General features: G+C 43.8%; 1 protein-coding gene across 12 annotated transcripts in view; it reads left to right on the top strand.

The window, feature by feature from the left end:
* The window catches only part of Anks1b (ankyrin repeat and sterile alpha motif domain containing 1B), a 1,165,946-nt gene that overhangs the window by 859,557 nt on the left and 287,057 nt on the right, over window positions 1–19,332 (top strand). For all 12 annotated transcript variants that reach the window (NM_001414940.1, NM_001271371.3, XM_087557137.1 and 9 more), the window contains one exon: window positions 8,179–8,331. In NM_001414940.1, the coding sequence (NP_001401869.1) occupies window positions 8,179–8,331 (153 nt within the window). The remainder of the gene's footprint in view (window positions 1–8,178; window positions 8,332–19,332) is intronic.

Raw genomic sequence — 19,332 nt, forward strand, 5'->3', positions numbered from 1 at the left:
AATGAACAGTCTGGGTTTATAATTTGGCTCTCCATTCTTCAATTCTAGAAGGAATCAAGGCCTTCCCTCTGTCCTTCTGTCATCCTTTAAAGCATGTCTACTCTAGGTGACCCGTAGACTGGTAGTGTTGGCATCACCGTACTGCATGTGAGAAACTCGGCACCTCAGACATTCCCTCCAGCCCACCTCAGTGAAACTCACCAATCAGCAGGCTGCCGTGTGATTCCAACACAGTGAGGACTTTGGGATCCTGTTCTTCCCACGTGCTCAGCACCATCCTGTGGGCATTGACATTCCAGAACATGGAAAGATTTTTAAAAGAAATAAAGAAACTCCAGAGCTTTCACGTTGACGCCAATGTGACTTGGAAGACGGTTACATGCCAAATTTTTATTAGGTTCCTGTCAGGTACAAACCTGTCTCATAATAGCAGCCCCCAAAAGCTAATCCATTTTGCAGTCTAATTGAGCAATAAAGAGCCCACCCTTTAGATAGAGTAACACCTGTCTCTAATTGTGTGACACATCCTGACAGCAGCATCTACCTAATCCATTATTGGTGTTAGGGTGTTCCCTATTCGCTTGATCTGACTTCCACGGTAGTATCATAGTTCCGTTTTAGTAACTTGCTGCAAACTGCTTTCATATTCCTTTAACCCACATGTAATACCATCCTTCTTTTTCCTTTGTCTGTTATTAGTTGGTTTTCTGGGAGTTGTTGTTGTTGCTGCTGCTGCTGCTGCTGCTGCTGCTGTTGTTTGGGGGAGGATTGGAGGGTTGGTGTTCTTTTTAGATATTTTCCCTGTAGATCACTCTGACCTCTAGTGTACTATGTGCCAAGGCCAGCCTTGAACCCCTGATCCTCCTGCTACTATCTCCCAGTTGCTGAGATTGCAGATAGCCCACCACCATTTGTAGTCTGTAATGGGTTTAATTACAGAGTTCCCCTCTGTCCCTTGTCTAAGCTGACCAAGCTCATGAAAGGCAGATAAAAAGAGTGAGAGACCAGATATAAGGTCACCCTGTGCGATCTCACTCATGCCTGACTTCAGCCTTCACTTGTGATCATGTAACTGCAGTCGCTTAAATGGCCCGGTGTGGAAAGACCTGTGCTAAACTCCACTTGTATCATTCCCCTGAATGCATGACTGTGTTCAAGGATATTCTTGTATCTCTCAGGTTACTGAAAAAAATATATAAATACACTAATAGGTACGAGACCTGAGAATTTCAAATAAAGAGACTGAAAAAGAAAAAAGGCCCCTAAGTCTTCTGCTTCACTGGTTTTAAACATTTCTTTTCAAAGCCAGTAAGGCATTTCTTCTTTTTCATACCTACACAACACATTTAAAATGTGAGTTGCTGGCTAAAGTGGAGCAGGCAACCTCAGAGCCAAGGCTGTTTCAGAGCTAAGTCCCTTAAAGGTCAGGCGTTCCCTGTAGCCCCCATGCTCAACCTGTCCCTCTGATGGGTACAGTACAATCTGAGGCTAGGCATACTCCAAGCAACTTTCAAAGGACATCCAGGCATAATGCAGCAACCAGGAAGGCATGTGGTAAATACTTTAGCATATCTGAATTTAGTGTAGACTAAAGTTTGGCTGCTATTTCCATTTTTGGTCCCGGTTAGGGTTTTCCCCAGACTTTGGAATTCAGTGAGTCAAATCCTGCCTCACCGTGAACCAGAGTTAGGAATGCCTGCTGTCCGCCCACTATCTTCTTCTCACATCAGGCTGTGCCCGACTTCTGCGCATGCTCCACAGTCCTGCTGGCCTGGCAGACCCTGGGGCTGTGGCTTCCTATCGGTCTCACCAGATGTTCCTGCTAGAAAAAGAGCTTAACCATCGCTAACCAATGCTACTACCTGCGGGGGTTGCCAAAGAGTCAGCGAAGAAATGTGGGTGCTGCCTGCCCTGCAATCTATGTGATTTTCCTAGTTTTTCCTCTCCTTTTTGTAGTTTTGTAATTGGGCTTACTTGTTTGGGGGGTTTTGTTTTTAAACCGGGTGTGTATGTCAGACGCTAACTTAACAATTGATTCACAAATCATGGAATCAAAATTTGGGGGCTTCTGCAAAGTAGAGCTCTGAGGTCATTGGTCCGACCCCTTGACTCTGTAGCTACAACATTGAAACTAGAGAGGGCAATGTGGCTTGCCCCAGGGTCCCACAGTAGAATCAAGAAGATGGGATTAACATTTTATAGTACAGCCTACTATCTGGAATTGGTTCTTGATACATGGAAGTTTAAAATATTACCAGTGTTAGATCGTAAAAAGAAACCCTTAAAATTCTTACGGCATAGAGTACAAAATAGAGGGCTCCCACAAAGGAGCGCCAACTACTGAAATGAGCTTGTCAGTTTTTCCGTGTGTGGCTTAAATAATCCAATAAACATTTAACAAGGGTCTGGCCTGTGTGAAGAGTTCTGATGGAGACCTTAGAGACCACAGACGTTCCTAAGATCTAACTTCTTCACCAGGGGCGGGGAACCCGGTGAAGTTAATACACTGAGCGCTTACTCGAAAGTGAGGTGGGTTAGAGAAATCTTGGGAGGACAGGTAGAAATGGGGTACCTGCGAAAGCAAACAGCAGACACAGAGGTAACGGAGGTCTTAGCTCTGCAGAGTCGCCTCACGCAGTAAGCATGCGCAGTAGAGACTAACTTAATTCCCGACTGAGTAAAAACGTCGCGCAAGAAGCTAAGAAAGATGAGGATGTTACCTTAGCTCAGCTTCCTTCATTTTCTCAGCCCTGTCCCAACAATTGCCGACGGTAGTGTGAATTAAAGAGTACAAGTTAGATTCCATAGGTGCCATTTATAAACACCAAAGGATTTCAGATAAGTAGTAACTCTATTCAGTCTCCCCCCATATCAAAGATTCTGTTATTCACAATGATAATAAAAATGTCTTATTTTTCTAACTCATGAATCTATAGGTCAGCTGTAGTTCCCTAACACTGACAAGACCTTCCTGGGCTCTACATCTAATGCCAACATTTGGATTGAATGTAACCTTGTAAGTATCGCAGGGTAGGGAGAGACTGGGTTAATCTCACTTGGCTTTGGAAGGTGAACTAGGACCTTTAGACTTTTCTAAAGTCTTCGCTTATCGCCTGGCACCAGCAATTATACAAGTGCTCAGCAGATAGGAGGCTTGCAGTAATGATGTAAGAAGAGCTGCGCATACCTATAGTGTAGGAAGCATGCAAAAGAATGTGTAGAACAGGAGCGGAGAGGCTGCTAACCACCCGTACCATAGGCCAGCACCAGTGGAACTAGAACGTACCTCCAACCACTGTGAGACTCCATGTGGTTCCCCTGGCACAGGGCGCAGAAGCGGAATTCCAATATGGGAGGAGAGCAAAGACTTGGAAGAATAATTCGGTATCCTTGGGTTACCTTGTCACACAAATGTCTAAAAACAGAGCTGTGAGCTCAAAAGGAAAGAAGCAAAGATGTTAGAGGAAGAGAGAAAGGGGAGAAAGAAGACAAGAGAATTGTAATTTGAAGTGAAGAGCTAACCAACCAAGGGCAAAAACATATGTGATCTCAAACTGTATGTGAGTGCCTCTCACAGCAGCGGAGCAGGAAGAGGGCTATGAATCCAAATAGCCACGTTAGGCGACTTACGTGCTATATCAAAAAATATCACAATACTTAGGGGGTGTCAATATTATTGTACTTAATTTAGAAAAGACAGACGTGTGGCTCAAATGACTCTGTAACCTGCCAAAGGTGGACCAAGAAACATCAGTAGCATTTCTAGGTCTATCAGATTCCAAAGTGCACTTTGGAAGACAGACTGCGTTGAAAGCCGCCTTGGAAATCCAATCAATAGGTAGTCTCACTCTAACTAGTTATGGTTCTTTCCTAAGCTACTACTTGGGCGAAGGAGTGAAATCTCCTCACTAGCGGAGAAATGCTGCTACGACCTTTGTTCTCAGTTGAAGGCTATACATTAGACATTTTACTTACGTTGATGTTAGCTGTATGCATGAGATGGCCTAAATTTTTTTTTACTTTAAATAATGTGTTTTATAATTCATGAAGATTTCAGTCCTTGAAAAATAAGTCTAGAAATAAGACAAGAGCATCGCAGGCACGGCAGATTATATCTGTCACAAGTATCAACAGTGCCTTGTGCAATTCATGTTCTGGGATTGGCCAGCAACTCAATGGCTGTTGACACAAACCTGTGCCCAGTAGCATTACTAGGGTGTATCGCAGGGTAGGGAGAGACTGGGTTAATCTCACTTGGCTTTGGAAGGTGAACTAGGACCTTTAGACTTTTCTAACAACAGAATCACTGTATGTTCTGGCCCAAGGGTAGATTTCTGAGTCTGGCTGAGGTATTACTGAGAATGAACTGAGCCAAAGGTGGGGGGTGGGGGGCAAGCGGAAGGATTTTGCACTCATTTGTATAAGTGGTAATGAGAAGCTAAGGCGGGTAGTAACAGTAGAAGCAGAAATAAAGGAACAGATGGGACACCTTCTTTGGAAGAAGTTCTTGTGCGGCACAGCAACCACTCTGCATACCATTAAGGATGTGTCAAGTTCATTTTCGAAACTTCATTCGGCTGTGAAGGATTCCTCCCTTCAGGTATATAGGGTCTCCATAATTTACTGGTCATCTGGACACATGCTTTTTATGTAGGCTTACCGGTACCGTGAGGGAGAGATTCTAAGTGATTTGCTCTTTGCTGGCTACATGGCAGCATCCATCAGAATTAATGTGAATAAGTGACTTGCATGGATGCTGCCCTCCACATACACACACACACACACACCCCAAATATGCACACACACACCCCCAACATGCACACATATACCTGCACACGCACACACACACCCCCAACATGCACACATATACCTGCACATGCACACACACACCCCCAACATGCACACATATACCTGCACATGCACACACACACACACACACCCAACATGCACACATATACCTGCACATGCACACACACACACACACACCCAACATGCACACATATACCTGCACATGCACACACACACCCCCAACATGCACACATATACCTGCACATGCACACACAAACACACACCTGCACATGCACATACACACACACCTGCACATACACACACACACACCTGCACATACACACACACACACACACACACACACACACACACCTGCACATGCACACACACACACACCCCTTTCCAGAGGACCTTCACCTTTCCAAAATTCTTTTCATTCCTACCTCTTTAGGCTAGGTCTTGCCTTATAGAAAGAACCAGATTACTGACCAGTCTCTATTCAGTGAGATTTCAGTATAATGTGTTTTCCAGATACTACCTTCAATCAAGTTCAGTTGATTCTCCTTGGTACTTCTGAGTGTGAATTTAGATCTATCCAATAATGTTTTCATTGGGTAAAAATTCAGTTCTAATCCATTTTTTTTTTGGTTCTTTTTTTCGGAGCTGGGGACCGAACCCCGGGCCTTGCGCTTCCTAGGTAAGCGCTCCACCACTGAGCTAAATCCCCAGCCCCGTTCTAATCCATTTTAAACCTTCAGCTTTATTTCCATCACACATGCATGGACACGTGCACACACACACACACACACACACACACACACACACACACACACATTCAGTTTTCTTTCAAGAGACCCCCTTTCTTATTCTCAATTGTTCGGCATCGGAGCAGTAAGAAAGGTATTGGAGAAGAAGTGAGGTTGGGGATTTAGCTCAGCGGTAGAGCGCTTGCCTAGGAAGCGCAAGGCCCTGGGTTCGGTCCCCAGCTCCGAAAAAAAGAACCAAAAAAAAAAAAAAGATGGCTTATGGAGAAGAAGTGAACTTTCTTGGTCTCCATTAGGTTCCCTTTGCAGTTATCTGGAGGGTATCCCTGATTGTTCAACTGGCAGTGACCATCAATATCCTGAGTGGGACATAAGGTTAATGACGACCTTATGTTTGTGAGCACTGGGGATTGGGGGGCATTCTGTGGAGAACCTATTACACAATTCTCTGGGGAAGAACAACTGACTCTTTTCTCTAAAATTATCAAGGCTCCTTAAGCCTATTGGTGGTAGCCACTGCTGGGTTTGTCGGCTTCTTGAGTGGGCTATCAACAGGATGTCTCTGCTAGGCTGTTCATTTCAACTCCGGTATCCCAGTCTTCTCTTTCTCCATTTAGTCCATGAGAGAAGTCTCCTATGTCTGGAGTAAGTGTTTAGATTAGCTCAACCACTTACTAACGAGCCAGTGAGCATGCACCCTGCCCCTGTAGTTTGTAATCTACCAAATAGGAAAGTGTACCGGCTGGTTTTGTGTGTCAACCTGACACAAGGCTAGAGTTATCACAGAGAAAGGAACCTCCTTTGAGGAAATGCCTCCATGAGATCCAGCTGTAAGGCATTTTCTCAATTAGTTATCAAGGGGGGTTGAGGCATTGCCCATTGTGGGAGGACCATCCCTGCATCCCTGGGGTGGTCCTGGGTTCTATGAGAAAGCAAGCTGAGCTAGGCAGGGGAAGCAAGCCAGTAAGCAGCACCCCTCCATGGCCTCTGCATCAGCTCCTGCCTCCAAGTCCCTGCCCTGTGTAAGCTCCTGCCCTGACTTCCTTTGGTGATGAACAGCAATGTGGAAGTGTAAGCTGAATAAACCCTTTCCTCCCCAACTTGCTTCTCGGTCATAATGTTTTGTGGTGGAGGAATACAAACCCTGACTATAACACAAAGTACTCAGTACATGTGAGCATCCACTTTGGGTCCTAGTCTCTAGTTTCATACACAGCATTCACTTACTTGAACAAGCCACTGAGCCTCATCCTTGCAAACTCTGACTGCATATAACACATGCCGAGCAAGCGCCACGTGTGTGAGCTTTGGTGAATAGTTAAAAGTGGGGATCAATCGACAGAAAAGCAAACTACAAACGTCTAGCACAACTGACTGATAATGGGCCGCACTGTAGCTTTGAAATAGCTGGCATTTAAACCCGGGCATGTTTTTAAGTTAGATTGAGAAGTAGAACAGCAGGAAGGACAGAAGGGGGAAAGGCAAGGAGAATCTCAATGGAGGCTTCTCCACGCGACAGAAAGCTCGTGATGCTGAAACTAACATCTGGATCCTGGGTGCCTAAACGAATCTTTTCTCTGCTCACAAACCAGACTCATATCGATTTCCATTACTATTTAATCTCCTTAAATCTGATGGACGAGGAAAGCCCATTCTGCATCTTGCCCTGTTGGTTGCTCCCAACAGGCATCTCACCGATGGCTGACGTCAGCCCCTGAGGGGGCAGGCTCTCCTGAGAAACCCCAGTACCAGACCCTGCCTTAGCACGCAGGCAGCATAAGTTTCAGAAGTGAGTCATATCAAAAGCAAGAACCATAAATTCAACTCAGATTTCAAATAAAGAATAAAGAGCTTAGAAGACTCTATATAAAATTTTTCAACCCAGAAGTTCTTCCTGCTTAAATTATTTTCACATTCCAATTTAAACTCAGAAACATTATGTTGTTGTCACACTTCTTTGTTCCCCTGAAGTATTAAAAAAAAAATCTGTATATAGCCGACAAAAAATAGAAACTTGTCTGCCAGCAAGTTCCCCTATTCATGTCTAACATACTGTAGAGCGAAGGCAGAGCACATGGTCTTAAAACACTCAGGGCCTCCTTTTAACTGCTCACCACAGCACTGTGTTTCTCTAGCGCGTGTGCACCACCTACAATACATGTCTTGCATAAGCATGAATCCCTTTGGAATGTTTAAGTCATGCAGTATTTTCACACACTTCAATGTTGCACATATGAGAATTACCATCTCTATTTTGAAAATGCGGTCCCTCCAGTCTTCCGAATGGAGCCCCGGGTAGCTCAACTGACATTGCTTGAAACTCCATTCCAACAGAATTCCAGTAGACTCTCTAATGGGGGGGTTGACACATCTCATCATCTCAAACACAGAGCTAATTTAGCAGCTAAACTGGAGATTTCTGGGTGCATTTTCAAAAACTAATTCAGCGTGAAAATTACTGATGGGCTAGCATTGTTCATAGAGCATTTCCTTTTTCCTTACTTCTCCATCTAGAAATATCTGAGGCTTCCTATCAGATTAATTTGTAAGTGGCAAGATGGTTCCTGGTGTTGGAACACCAGGGAACTGGTCTAGATAATTCCTAATGTGACATTCTTAATTACAGATGAGGCCCATCGGCCACGATGGCTACCATCCCACCTCTGTAGCTGAGTGGCTGGATTCCATCGAGCTGGGCGACTACACGAAAGCCTTTCTCATCAATGGCTACACGTCGATGGACCTGTTGAAAAAGATCTGGGAGCTTGAACTTATTAACGTAAGTTGGTCTCTTTCCGACACCTTCGCTGTTCAACTTTGGATAAGATTTAATTGCAGGTGAAGAATTCTTCTTCTGTCTTTGTGACTGTTTCGACACTCAATAAGGATTGACAGATCAGACTCGAGTGTGCGTGCTGGCGCTCGCACGTGTGCACTCTGAGGTCACTGTCTTCTGACGTTTTGAAATGGTGAAGTAAGATATAAAGAATGGAGGGACCCTTGGGGCTTTCTCCATTATCTCTATGGACAGGGTGAGAAAATAAGCTCCCGCTGTGACCTTTGCCCCTGTTCACTATTAAAAAAAACCAGAATTACCAACTTTCCATTTCTTCGTCACATCCTTTTTTAGGACTTTGTCAAGTTTCCTCATCTTTATTCCTTAATTAGAATTCAAACCCCGTGCTTGAAGGGACAGCTTCTGCTCTTGCTAAACAGGTTGCCATAAATCATCAAAATGTTATCTTCTAGAGTTGGCATCCAATCATATGTTGTCTCTGTTTTATTCATACACTTGGCATAAATTTTCTATAAATGCTGGCCAGCATATGTCACCATGTATCCAAGCCCAGAGCGGTCAACGCCATCTTCATAAGTGACTCTGATTCTTCCTCACTTCCGTTTTACTCTCATTATTTTTCCTAATAAGGTGAAGAAATGAAATTAAAAAGGTAACAGAAAACACCCATGTGCAGTGGTGCTATGGTGTGGCATTGTAAATGGTTTTGGGTTTTTGTTTTGTTTTGTTTTGTTTTTTAAGGACAGCGATAGATTCAAAGGTTTGCTTGGCTTTCTATTCTAAGATGTGGGGGAGGGGAGGCATTTGTAGATAGAAATAAAGGTAACAAGTGTTACCCCTTCTACTGAGCTCTTCTCTGCTCTTTTGTGTTGCAAGAGTCTGGTTGCTACATATTCCGTGCCATTAATTATTTTAATGAGCATTATTACTATTAGCTAATTATCCTTTGCCTTTTTAAAATGTATCTTTAAAAATAACATCTTTCCTAGAGCATCTTACAGAAATTGTTCTTGAGTCTAAAATCTTACATGAAGTTGAGAGAATCTTGGCTTGCCATTAGTAACTCTTAACTTCTGGCTTTTTAATCCCCTCACAAAAGCTATCATTACCAGAAGAAAGCCACCGTCTGAGGCTCTGGTTAGCATTGTTCTTGGTCTGTGTGGCAAAAGAACGAACTGAAGCTGCCTTGGGTTTTGCTCCAGCAAGGCCCAGACTTCAATTGTGTGTGAGACTTGACCCTCATAGCTCATAGCTCATAGCTCCTTTAGGTACTTGTTAACAAGGCCACTTTCCCTAGATTAGCAAAACCAGTTCTCAGTTTGAAATGTATCCCCCTTGGTGGTATAACTTGAAAACTAATCGTTTGTAATGCCCTCAGAATACAGTTGTTTCCTACTGAAGAGTTGACAGGAAGTAACGTTATCGTAGGCAGGACTTCCCAATGAACAGGGTGGATTCTGGGAGGACTCTATAGTAACCATCCTATTGGGTGACAGCAAGATTAGTAAAGTTGGGAAAGATCTCTAGGTTTGCTGCCTGGGTTTAAAGACTGATCACAAACACCTTTGAATTCAGACAGGGGGAAAAAAATGCCTTTCTGCCCAGGCTGCTTCTTTCATGGTTTCTCTTTCAGTTGCACTTACTAAATTACAGTTTGCCTTAGAAAATCTAGGGGGAAGTTTACGTTACAAGTATTGCCTTAAAATTTGAAAGCAGAGTTGTTGTGTTCAAGACCTCCTCTAACCTGTGTGTCTACCCTCAACCCAGTTTTTTTTTCCTTAAATTAAACTCAGTGGATTTACATTTCTGTGACATCTGTTTGGGAAGTTCACATTCTAAATGGAAAGACTTTGCAAGACTTTAGCTCCATAGACATGCTTACTGTGGGGGGGAAAGAACTGAGTCCTTAGACAGAACTAGAAAACAGAACTTCATAGCTCCAAGAGCTGAGAGGGGCTGTGTGGTTAGAATTTGCTTGCTTGTTTGTTTGTTACTGTGAGAAGGGCTTTCAAATTCAAGACTCTTCGATGTCATCAAACAAGGAGAAGACAAAATTAAGACCTTTGTTTACCTGAACTAATGAAGACAGGTATGGAGTGGTCCCTTATGTGACGTAGGGCTCAACTAATAATAATATTGATTATGCATAATTTGTTGTTTCCTGGCGGATAAAGGGAACGTTTGGTAATCCTGATTTGAAGTAAAGGCCTCTAGGGAGCTCATATCGTAGATCAATGTAGAGTGACTGATTGCCATCCTTGATCACTGCAGTGACTGGCTGCTTCCACAGATCGTCATAGCTAGTTGACGATTCCCATCCTGGATCACTGTGGGGTGGATTATTCCTAGCTGGGATCACAGAAGTGAGTGGCTGGTTTTAAGGGAGCCAGACGGCTCTGGTAGCTATTTTCTCCTTGTAAAGTGAAGACAGAAATGCAAACCAAGCTGTCAGAGGTTAGCTGTGGAGACAGGAGAAGAGAGGAGAAGCAGACTAGCCATTGATATGACTGTAAATAACGTGAGTATCATCGGGCACTACGGGGAAACAGCCAGAGTACATGGTAATGTGCTACTCGCTGCTGTTCTCCAGAGTCTAGTAGGCTTGTGCAACCTATTTCTTGGAGGAAATATAAATAGTCCACGTTTTTGACTTGAACATTACAAATGCGTATTTGAGATTATAATCTTTGGAAAACCCCTGAAGACCTTTCCATTGTAGTATATACACTGTCATTTTTGAAAATCAAGTTTATTTGAATAAACAAATATGGGTTTTGGACACACAGCTGCCCAAAATGTTGGGCAGAGACCAAAGAATGGACATCTTACCATAAGCAGGGAGAAAGTTTTAAGCCAGGAGACACTGCTGGTTTTGTGAGCCTAGTCCTGTCTCAAATTAGAACTTGAAATATAGGCCAACAATTGACCCTTTTAGCTTTTAATCAGGGCTTCATGTTCAGACCCCGATGCTGGGCTGATTTGTTCCCATCTTGGCCACCATCAGTGATGACATCACACTACTACCTTTCTATTCACATTTTAGTGTTAAAATGTGAACATGTTAGGAAATGCTACAGAGAAAATTGTTCCCTCTGCAAATGCTAGCCCTGTGAACATCTGCTTTGAGTTATTGTCCCTCCGAAGCCTTGTTAAGGGAATTAATGACTAGTTAGCAGTTCGAAGGTCCATTAATTTTTTTTCCCCTCTCAGGGATTACTCAGGCTTGACACATGGTGTTAACCAGTTTGACGAATGTTTCTCCTGTAACCCACAACCTCAACATCTCTGCATGGCGGACATTTTAGATAGAAGGAAATCTATGTTCTCCATAAAATGTGTATAGATTAATTGTGGAATTAAAAATAATAAGTTAAGTCCCGTGTACATAACTCGTTGCTCATTTTCTGGACAATGAAAAGGTATTAAATTTATAAAAAACCAATGTTAATTTCTTTTATTCCTGTGTATCTACTAAAGGGACTTGGGTACACCCAAATAACTCAGAACACTGCTCAATTCATTAACTCTTGAGTCTCACTGTAGAACCTGTGATTAATTTCTTCCCATTGGCTTTTCTATTATTTACCACAGAAATCATTCTAACCAAGGATTAGTGTATCCCGCAATGCTAACAATGACAAATGTTCCTATGGAATAGGCAAAAAATATCCAGGTTTCAGTGCATTCTTAAATCCTTGCTCATAGTGCAGAATTGCTTTAAAAAAAAAAATCGAGTGTGGTGTTTGGTTTTTGATACCTCTGGGTAGAAGTTAATAATGTAGCTTAGGCAGTGATGCCCCTACGTATGCTGTGAACGCTGTTTCTCGTCTCCCACGGATAGCATTTGGAATTACGTTTGCAGCAGCAAAGTGATTCGTTTGTGATTTGCTTCTCACCCAGCTACTTTCTGGAACTGTGTGCGCGAATTCATGAAGGATGCTAGTTTCTCCAGATATCCTCAGTGTTGATGACTTCATTTCTACCTTTCTGGGGAATTCTATGATAACCTAACACCAGCACAACACTGCCCGCCCCTGAAGGGGATGGGAACTCCACAGGCTGACCAACAGAGTCATCTAACCTGGACCCTTGGGGCACCCAGAGTCTGACCTACCAACCAGAGAGCATACATGGGCTGGACCCAGGCCTCTCTGCACATATCGGGCAGCTGTGCAGCTTGGTCTTCATGTGGGTCCCAAACAACTGGTGTGTGGGGCTATCCCAAAAGCTGTTGCCTGTCCATGGGATATGTTCTTCCAGCTGGGCTGCCTTGTCTGGCCTCAGTGGGAGAGGAAGCGCCTAGCCTCTCAGAGACCTGAAGTGCCAGGGCTGGGAAGTAGGGGGAGCCAGGGGAGTATTCACCCTTCCAGAGAAGACTGGGAAGGGGGATGGGGGAGTGATTGGAGGAGGAGGTGACCATGAGAGGGTCAGTGAGTGGGATGTAGAGCGAATAAGTAAAAAAATAAGGGGCTGGGGATTTAGCTCAGTGGTAGAGCGCTGACCTAGGAAGCACAAGGCCCTGGGTTCGGTCCCCAGCTCCGAAAATAAATAAATAAATAATAAATAAATAAATAAATAAATAAATAAGTAATAAATTTAATTTTTAAAAAAAGTAAAATAAAATGTTTTTAAAGGAAACTTGCTAATTTCATCCCATTCTTTGATAATATTTGTTCTACCATCCTATATGCCATAGGTATAGAGCTCCCTTGTCTGAAAAATATTAAAAATGTGACAGTAGTGACCGCTGTGCATGAGGTCACTGAAGCATGAGGTGTTTCAGAGAGCAGCAGCTTACATAATAAACCTGTGTGGGTCCCATACCCTGGAAGCCAGGCCTACTGTCCATTCCTCCATTGGGTGTTTATTTCTATAGGCATTGTTTCCTGCTTACCTAAAGGACTTCCTCTAACATTTAAGTGATGTGAGTCTGCTAGTGGTGAGCTCTGTCAGCGTCTGCACCTCTGGAACAAACTTTCTTTTGCCTTCATTTCTGAAAAATACTCTTCCAGGGTAATTACATTTAAAATGCCAGCACGCCACACAACATTATTCCTGTTGGTTATTGTTTGTACACTGAGGTAATTTTACTCATATTTCTTGTGTATTGAGCTTTTGAGCTTCTTAGATATGAGGCTTGTAGTTTTAATGAACTTTATAGTTTTATGGTCTTTTTTTTTTCTTTTTTGTAATGATCTATTTATTTTATGTATGTGAGTACCCTGTAGCTGTCCTCAAACACACCAGAAGAGGGCATCTGATCTCATTACAGATGAGCCACCATGTGGCTGCTGGGAATTGAACTCAGGACCTCTGGAAGAGCATTCGGTGCTCTTAACCGTTGAGCCATCTCCTCAGCCCCTCATTTTTTTCTTAGAATAGTGTTCAGGCTCCCCCTCCCCACCTCTTTGATTCCTTTGGACAGTTTCTGTGCTGTGTCTTTGAGTTCACTACTCTTCTCACAAGGACGAATTGCTCCCTGTCCATTACACTTTCACGGCTGAGACTCCAGAATTCCGACTGAGTCTTTCTTGGCCCATTCCTCGAAGCTCTCTTGTCCTGGACCTCACCGTCCTTGTTCTCTTGTGTCTCCTAGCACGAAAGTCAGTGTTTCCAGCAGATTTGCGATTGCTTGTTTCAGGCAGGAAAGCCAATGTGACCCCTGGGACTCCACCTTGAGCAAAACTTGGGTTCCGTACGCCTTCATATCCCCTAAGCGTGGGCCCCACATCCAAACAGCTGCGCGCGGGGGGGGGGGGGGGGGTTCGCTCACACGAGGCAACCTGGGTGTGAAGTGCTTGAAAGCCTTCCAAGTGATTTCAATGGGTAGCCTCTGTGACCAGTGGGAAACCGTTTAAAGGATTTTAACCAGGGGCACGGTGTGATCAAAAGCAGTAAGCAGGAGAGGCTGACATGCTGAGGGAGAAATAGCTGAGTCAGCAACTCTGTTATCTAGCTAGTTCTAGCTATCAGGCACAGGGTTGGTGGTGGTGGTGGTGGTGGTGGTAGTAGTGGTGGTGGTGGTGATGATGATGATGATGCTGCTGATGATGATGATGATGGCGGCGGCAGACCTAAATTAGAAGTCGGTAAATAGTTTTCACAATCACAGCCCCATGTATCAAAAGGATAGTAAATGATAGTCAGAATTCAAAGGAACAAGATAATATTAGACATTCCACAGAAGCTTTTGATGGTGGCTAACACTGCTTCAGTTTGACCCCCTCAGAGGCTAAGCTTCTGTCAGATGGAAATTTTCCTTACTGTTTATAAAGAGAAAGACACACTAGGCAGCCAGGTTTCAAATATGCCCTCTTTCCTTTCATCTTTATTTTGGAACCGGGTCACTCTGCTTTGACGCCTACATCCACCACTCAGTAGGTGGCCTTAAGTCACTTCCCCTCTCGGGGGACTTGGTTTCTGGTGTATAAATAGAGGACAATAATATCTGGCCTGCTGGTTCCTGGGCTTCCTGCGAGGCTCAAATGACAGTTTTCTATTCTCCGTCCCATTCTCTTCCCTCTGCTTTTATTTTCCTTTCGCCTTTTCTGGGCGACTTCCCCAGATCACTTTCCCAGAGTTCGGCTGGAAGCTGGTCCCGTGGCGCACCTCTCCATAGCTGGCTGTGTTTGCTTTTTCCGCCCACAGCTCGGCGGCGGGACGTGGGGGTGGGGGAGCACAGGTAGCCCCGTCTGATGTATAAACACCAGTCTCCAGGAATTAGGTCTCTGTCTGTCCTTTCTCTCTGTCTCCCGTCTCTGGCCTTCTCCCGCCCAACCCCCTTTTCTTCGTTGTTGATTCTTTGGTACCAAATTGCTGGAGCCTTTACCCTCAACTATATACACGCTGACGTTTGACCTCAGCATTGACCTGGAGGTACCTAGATTTTTGTTCTTGAAACAGGGGGCAGAATAGCGCCTTTACTCAGAGACTATGGATTCATTCAACCGCGAGTCATTATAATCCTAACAAATCTAAATCTGTCTAGAATTTGCCCCAAATTTTAAACTTAATGACCCATAATGGTGGGAACCTCTGCTTTTCAAAGCAGTTCGGTGGTCTCAATGCTCTGAAACTGTATTTTTTTCATCGCATAATAAAGAGCATTGTAGTGATGCCAGTGGGGTTTGTTTCTTTTGTTGTCGTTTTTCCTGGTTTTTCTCCCATTTCTAATATGCCAGGTAATTTTTTTTTTGTTTCTTAAAAAGTCTTTTTCCTCCTTTTCAAGACATTTAGGACAGAACTCATTGCTGAAGAAGTTCAGCTGTATCGCTGGTAAATTGTGACAAACTGCTCCTGCTCCCTGGAGGATTTCTCAAGAGAAATACCTAATGGAATACTCTAGAATATAGAAAGTAAAAGGGAGCTGTCCTCCACACACGCAAATACATATAAATGCAAAAAAAAAAAAAAGAAAGAAAGGAAGAAAGAAAAAAAAGGAAAAACCACTCTTCTATGTTGCTCTGCTGGAGAAATCTTTTCATTTCTATTTTAAGAGACAATCCAATATTATGCTAAAGGGACAAAGAGAGCCAGGAAATTCTCTTCCCCCAAGAAAAACTATTAAGAATTTTGAAAGCTATAATGCATGCTATCCTGTCAGAGACTGGCAGTAAGTAACGCGTCAGAGAAAATGGGGAAGGTCAACACAGCTATGGAGGTAGGGTACAAGGTTCCTATTAGCCATTATGGAAATAAGTAGAAACCGTGAATGAATAAAAATGAGCTCCTTGAGTCTGTGGCTTAGAACTCATATCTGTTTTAAAGATGTGTAGGGATTGCCTGGAGTTTAATTTTAAGCTATTTTAGTTTTTTTAAAAATGTATTATGTTAAACTGCAAAGAGTGGTCTCAGTTGCGTTTTGATCTCAGGCAAAGAGCTGTTAGCTTGAACCTCAGAAACACATGCGGGCGTACTGCACAGGCTTCATGTCTAGCGCTCTACCGCCACCTGGTGGCAACATACCTAAAGTACAGGACAGGGTACTAAATGAAAAACCAAAAATCTTAAATGCAGGAAACCGTAGAACTGAAGTTTATTCTGCCTTAGTTTTATACCATTCCCTGTTTCTGACTCCTTGTCACTCATTAGTCACTCATTATTTTTGTAGACATTCGAACACAAATTTCAAACACCATAATTGATTAAAATTGTTTTTACCAAAATAGAAAAACTCCTTGGCCATGCGGTCCACAGTTGAGATGAATCTAAGTGACAGTGCTCCTTTAAATATGCATATATTACCCACCATCACACTTTTCTACCTGTTTATGGATGCCTTAAAATGTAATGAGGAAAGGAAATGGTTAGCAACCATGCTTAAAACCACATTTTCGAGGTTTTGGATACCATCTCCTTCACAAAGCTGGGACTCCTTCTTGGGCAAGTCACTTAACCTTGAACCCTCCATCTCCAAGACCCTGAAATGTAGATAATAACCTTCTTTATGCCCTTGATAATACTGCTTACAGGTTTAAAGAAAATAACCCAGTAACATGTTTTCACGCTGTTTTGCATTTGGGGGTTTTTTCATTTCAAGAAAGCTAAGCGGGGCTGGGGATTTAGCTCAGTGGTAGAGCGCTTACCTAGGAAGCGCAAGGCCCTGGGTTCGGTCCCCAGCTCTGAAAAAAAGAACCAAAAAAAAAAAAGAAAAGAAAAAAAAGAAAGAAAGCTAAGCAACGGTCCAGTGTCCAAGTTCCCAAGACCGACAGAAGCGTTTCAAGTTTTCACGCCCAAGTTGTGCAAAAATACATGCCCTAAAACAGCAGGCGTTTGTTTGGCTTTGACCCCGACTGGGCTGGAAACGTCTCCCAATTTTATCTGACCCCCCACACTCACACACACTCCCAGCTGTCTCTGGTCTACTGGGGTAGAGAAGTCAGGTGGTGTCGAATGATCTCAGCTGACATGACCAGGATTTCCCTGTCCTGTCCTCTAGCATGTTTGCCTCAGGCATGTCCTTACAAGAGAAGAGAAACAACAAAAAACAGGTGTGCACTGGGATGTTTGGAAGGTGGGGGGTGGTGTTGTGTATATGTATAACTGTATGTGTATATGTGTGGCCATGTGCACACAGAGATGCAGATGCATGAGGACCAGAGGCAGCAGACACAGGTGTGCTCTAAGAGTTTTCTGCAAGAGCGGTAGGCACTCTTAATCACTGAGCCATCTCTCCAGCCCTGGGTATGCTCTGTGCTGGGACTTTACTCGTACCTTATCTGCTAACAAATGGCCAAAGGAAACCATTTTGAATGCCCAAATCAACGTGTGTGAACAAGCCACAAATTCATAGAGCAATTCACACAGGCATGGAGAAGGATGGAGAATCCCGGCCCATCAGTTCTGATGGGTAAAAGAAAGGAGAAAGGTGTTTGGAATTATGGGGAGTCAGATCATTCTTTTTAAGCCCTGACTTAGGATTTATGAGATCATCTTCAAAACCATGAGCTTTAAGAAGTAGACGATCTGGACGGGAACTGTATCAGAGTCTTAAATGCGTGGGAAACTGGGGATCAAGAAGGTCAAAATCAGCGCTCAGTAACTGGAGAACAGCAACTTGGCTGGTCAATGTGCTAGGCAGTCATGGAGTCACCGGATCTGTGAGATGCTGAGAATTTTTGTTGGGTCCACTGGCCGTCAGACTAGCCTACTTGAGAAATGAAATCCTGACGTCTTCCTCGTGGAGAATCACTTCTGTGCTCTGCTCAGCTATGCCATGGGGATTCAGCTCAAAGTGGAGATGCAGTCAGTGGGTTCTCAGTGGAATTGGGTTCTGTAGGCTAAACCTTGTCTGCCTTGTTTTGATCTTGTTTCATTTTGTTTGGTGTGGTGTGGTGTAGTTTGGTTTGGTTCGGTTTGGTTTGGTTCAGTTCGGTTTGCTGTGGTGCAGTGTGATTTAGTGTGGTTTAGCTTGGTTTACCTTGATGTGGTTTAGTTTGGCACGGTGTGGTGTGGTGTGACTTGCTGTAGTTTGGCTTGATTTGGTGTGCTATGGAGTGATGCAGTGTGGTGTGATTTGGCACAGTTTGGTTTGGTGTGGTTTAGTTTGGTGTGATCCAGTGCGGTGTGATTTGCGGTGGGGTGGTTTGCTATGGTGCGGTGTAGTGTGGTGTGGCTTGGCATGGTTTGGCGTGGTTTGGTGTGACTTGGTATAGTTTGGTGTAGTTTGGTTTGGGGTGGTGTGGTTTTCTGTGCTTTGGTTTGGTTTTTTGATGGTTGAAAGTAATCATTATTGCTAAACCATTGGTAGCTCCATCAGGGTCAGGATATGTATGTGTTCTATTCTGTTATTTGCCCCCAGCTCCCGGAATAGCGAGTGCCTGGCACACTGAAGGCACCAACCAATGTTTTCTAACTGAGAGAGGGATGCTTGTGGTGGACACGCAGTTCCCAGAGCATCATAGTGCAGGGCTCCTCGTCCCTGGGAGATGTGCTCTGTTGCACTGCTCCCTCTGTAGATAGAGAGAGCTAAGTTTTGAGGAGAAAAGCCAAGGCATGTCCCTGATGGCATATATTCCTGCATATCGTATGTCATAAAAAGGGATGCACCACGCTGGTCTTGAAACACAGACAAGGCAGCAGGGTCAGCATCCATGAACCTTACAGAGAAACCATGGAACAGCGCTGGCGGGGGTGGCTGCCAGCATAAATAGCAACATCTTCAGGTGGCCACTAGGTGACATGTGTTCCTTAAGGTGATGAACACGGGTGGCATTTAGGAGGAAAACTGCTATTCATGATAGTATCTATGCCTGTTTATATGCAAGTATATGTTCGTGTGTGTGTGTGTGTGTGTGTGTGTGTGTGTGTGTGTGTGTGTGTGTGTAAGGGAGACAGAGAGTAAGCAAGATACAAGAAAAGACCATCTTGACCTGCAAATACCAAGGGCCTTGGAAGGCTGAAAAGTCAGGTTAGGTAGAAAAGCTCAAAGCAAATAAGCAGACCTCAGGTACTGTGCTTTCTCCCACAGTCCCCCAAATAAAT

Source organism: Rattus norvegicus, chromosome 7 (assembly GCF_021556685.1).
Source record: "Rattus norvegicus strain SHRSP/BbbUtx chromosome 7, alternate assembly SHRSP_T2T, whole genome shotgun sequence".
NCBI classification, from domain to species: domain Eukaryota; kingdom Metazoa; phylum Chordata; class Mammalia; order Rodentia; family Muridae; genus Rattus; species Rattus norvegicus.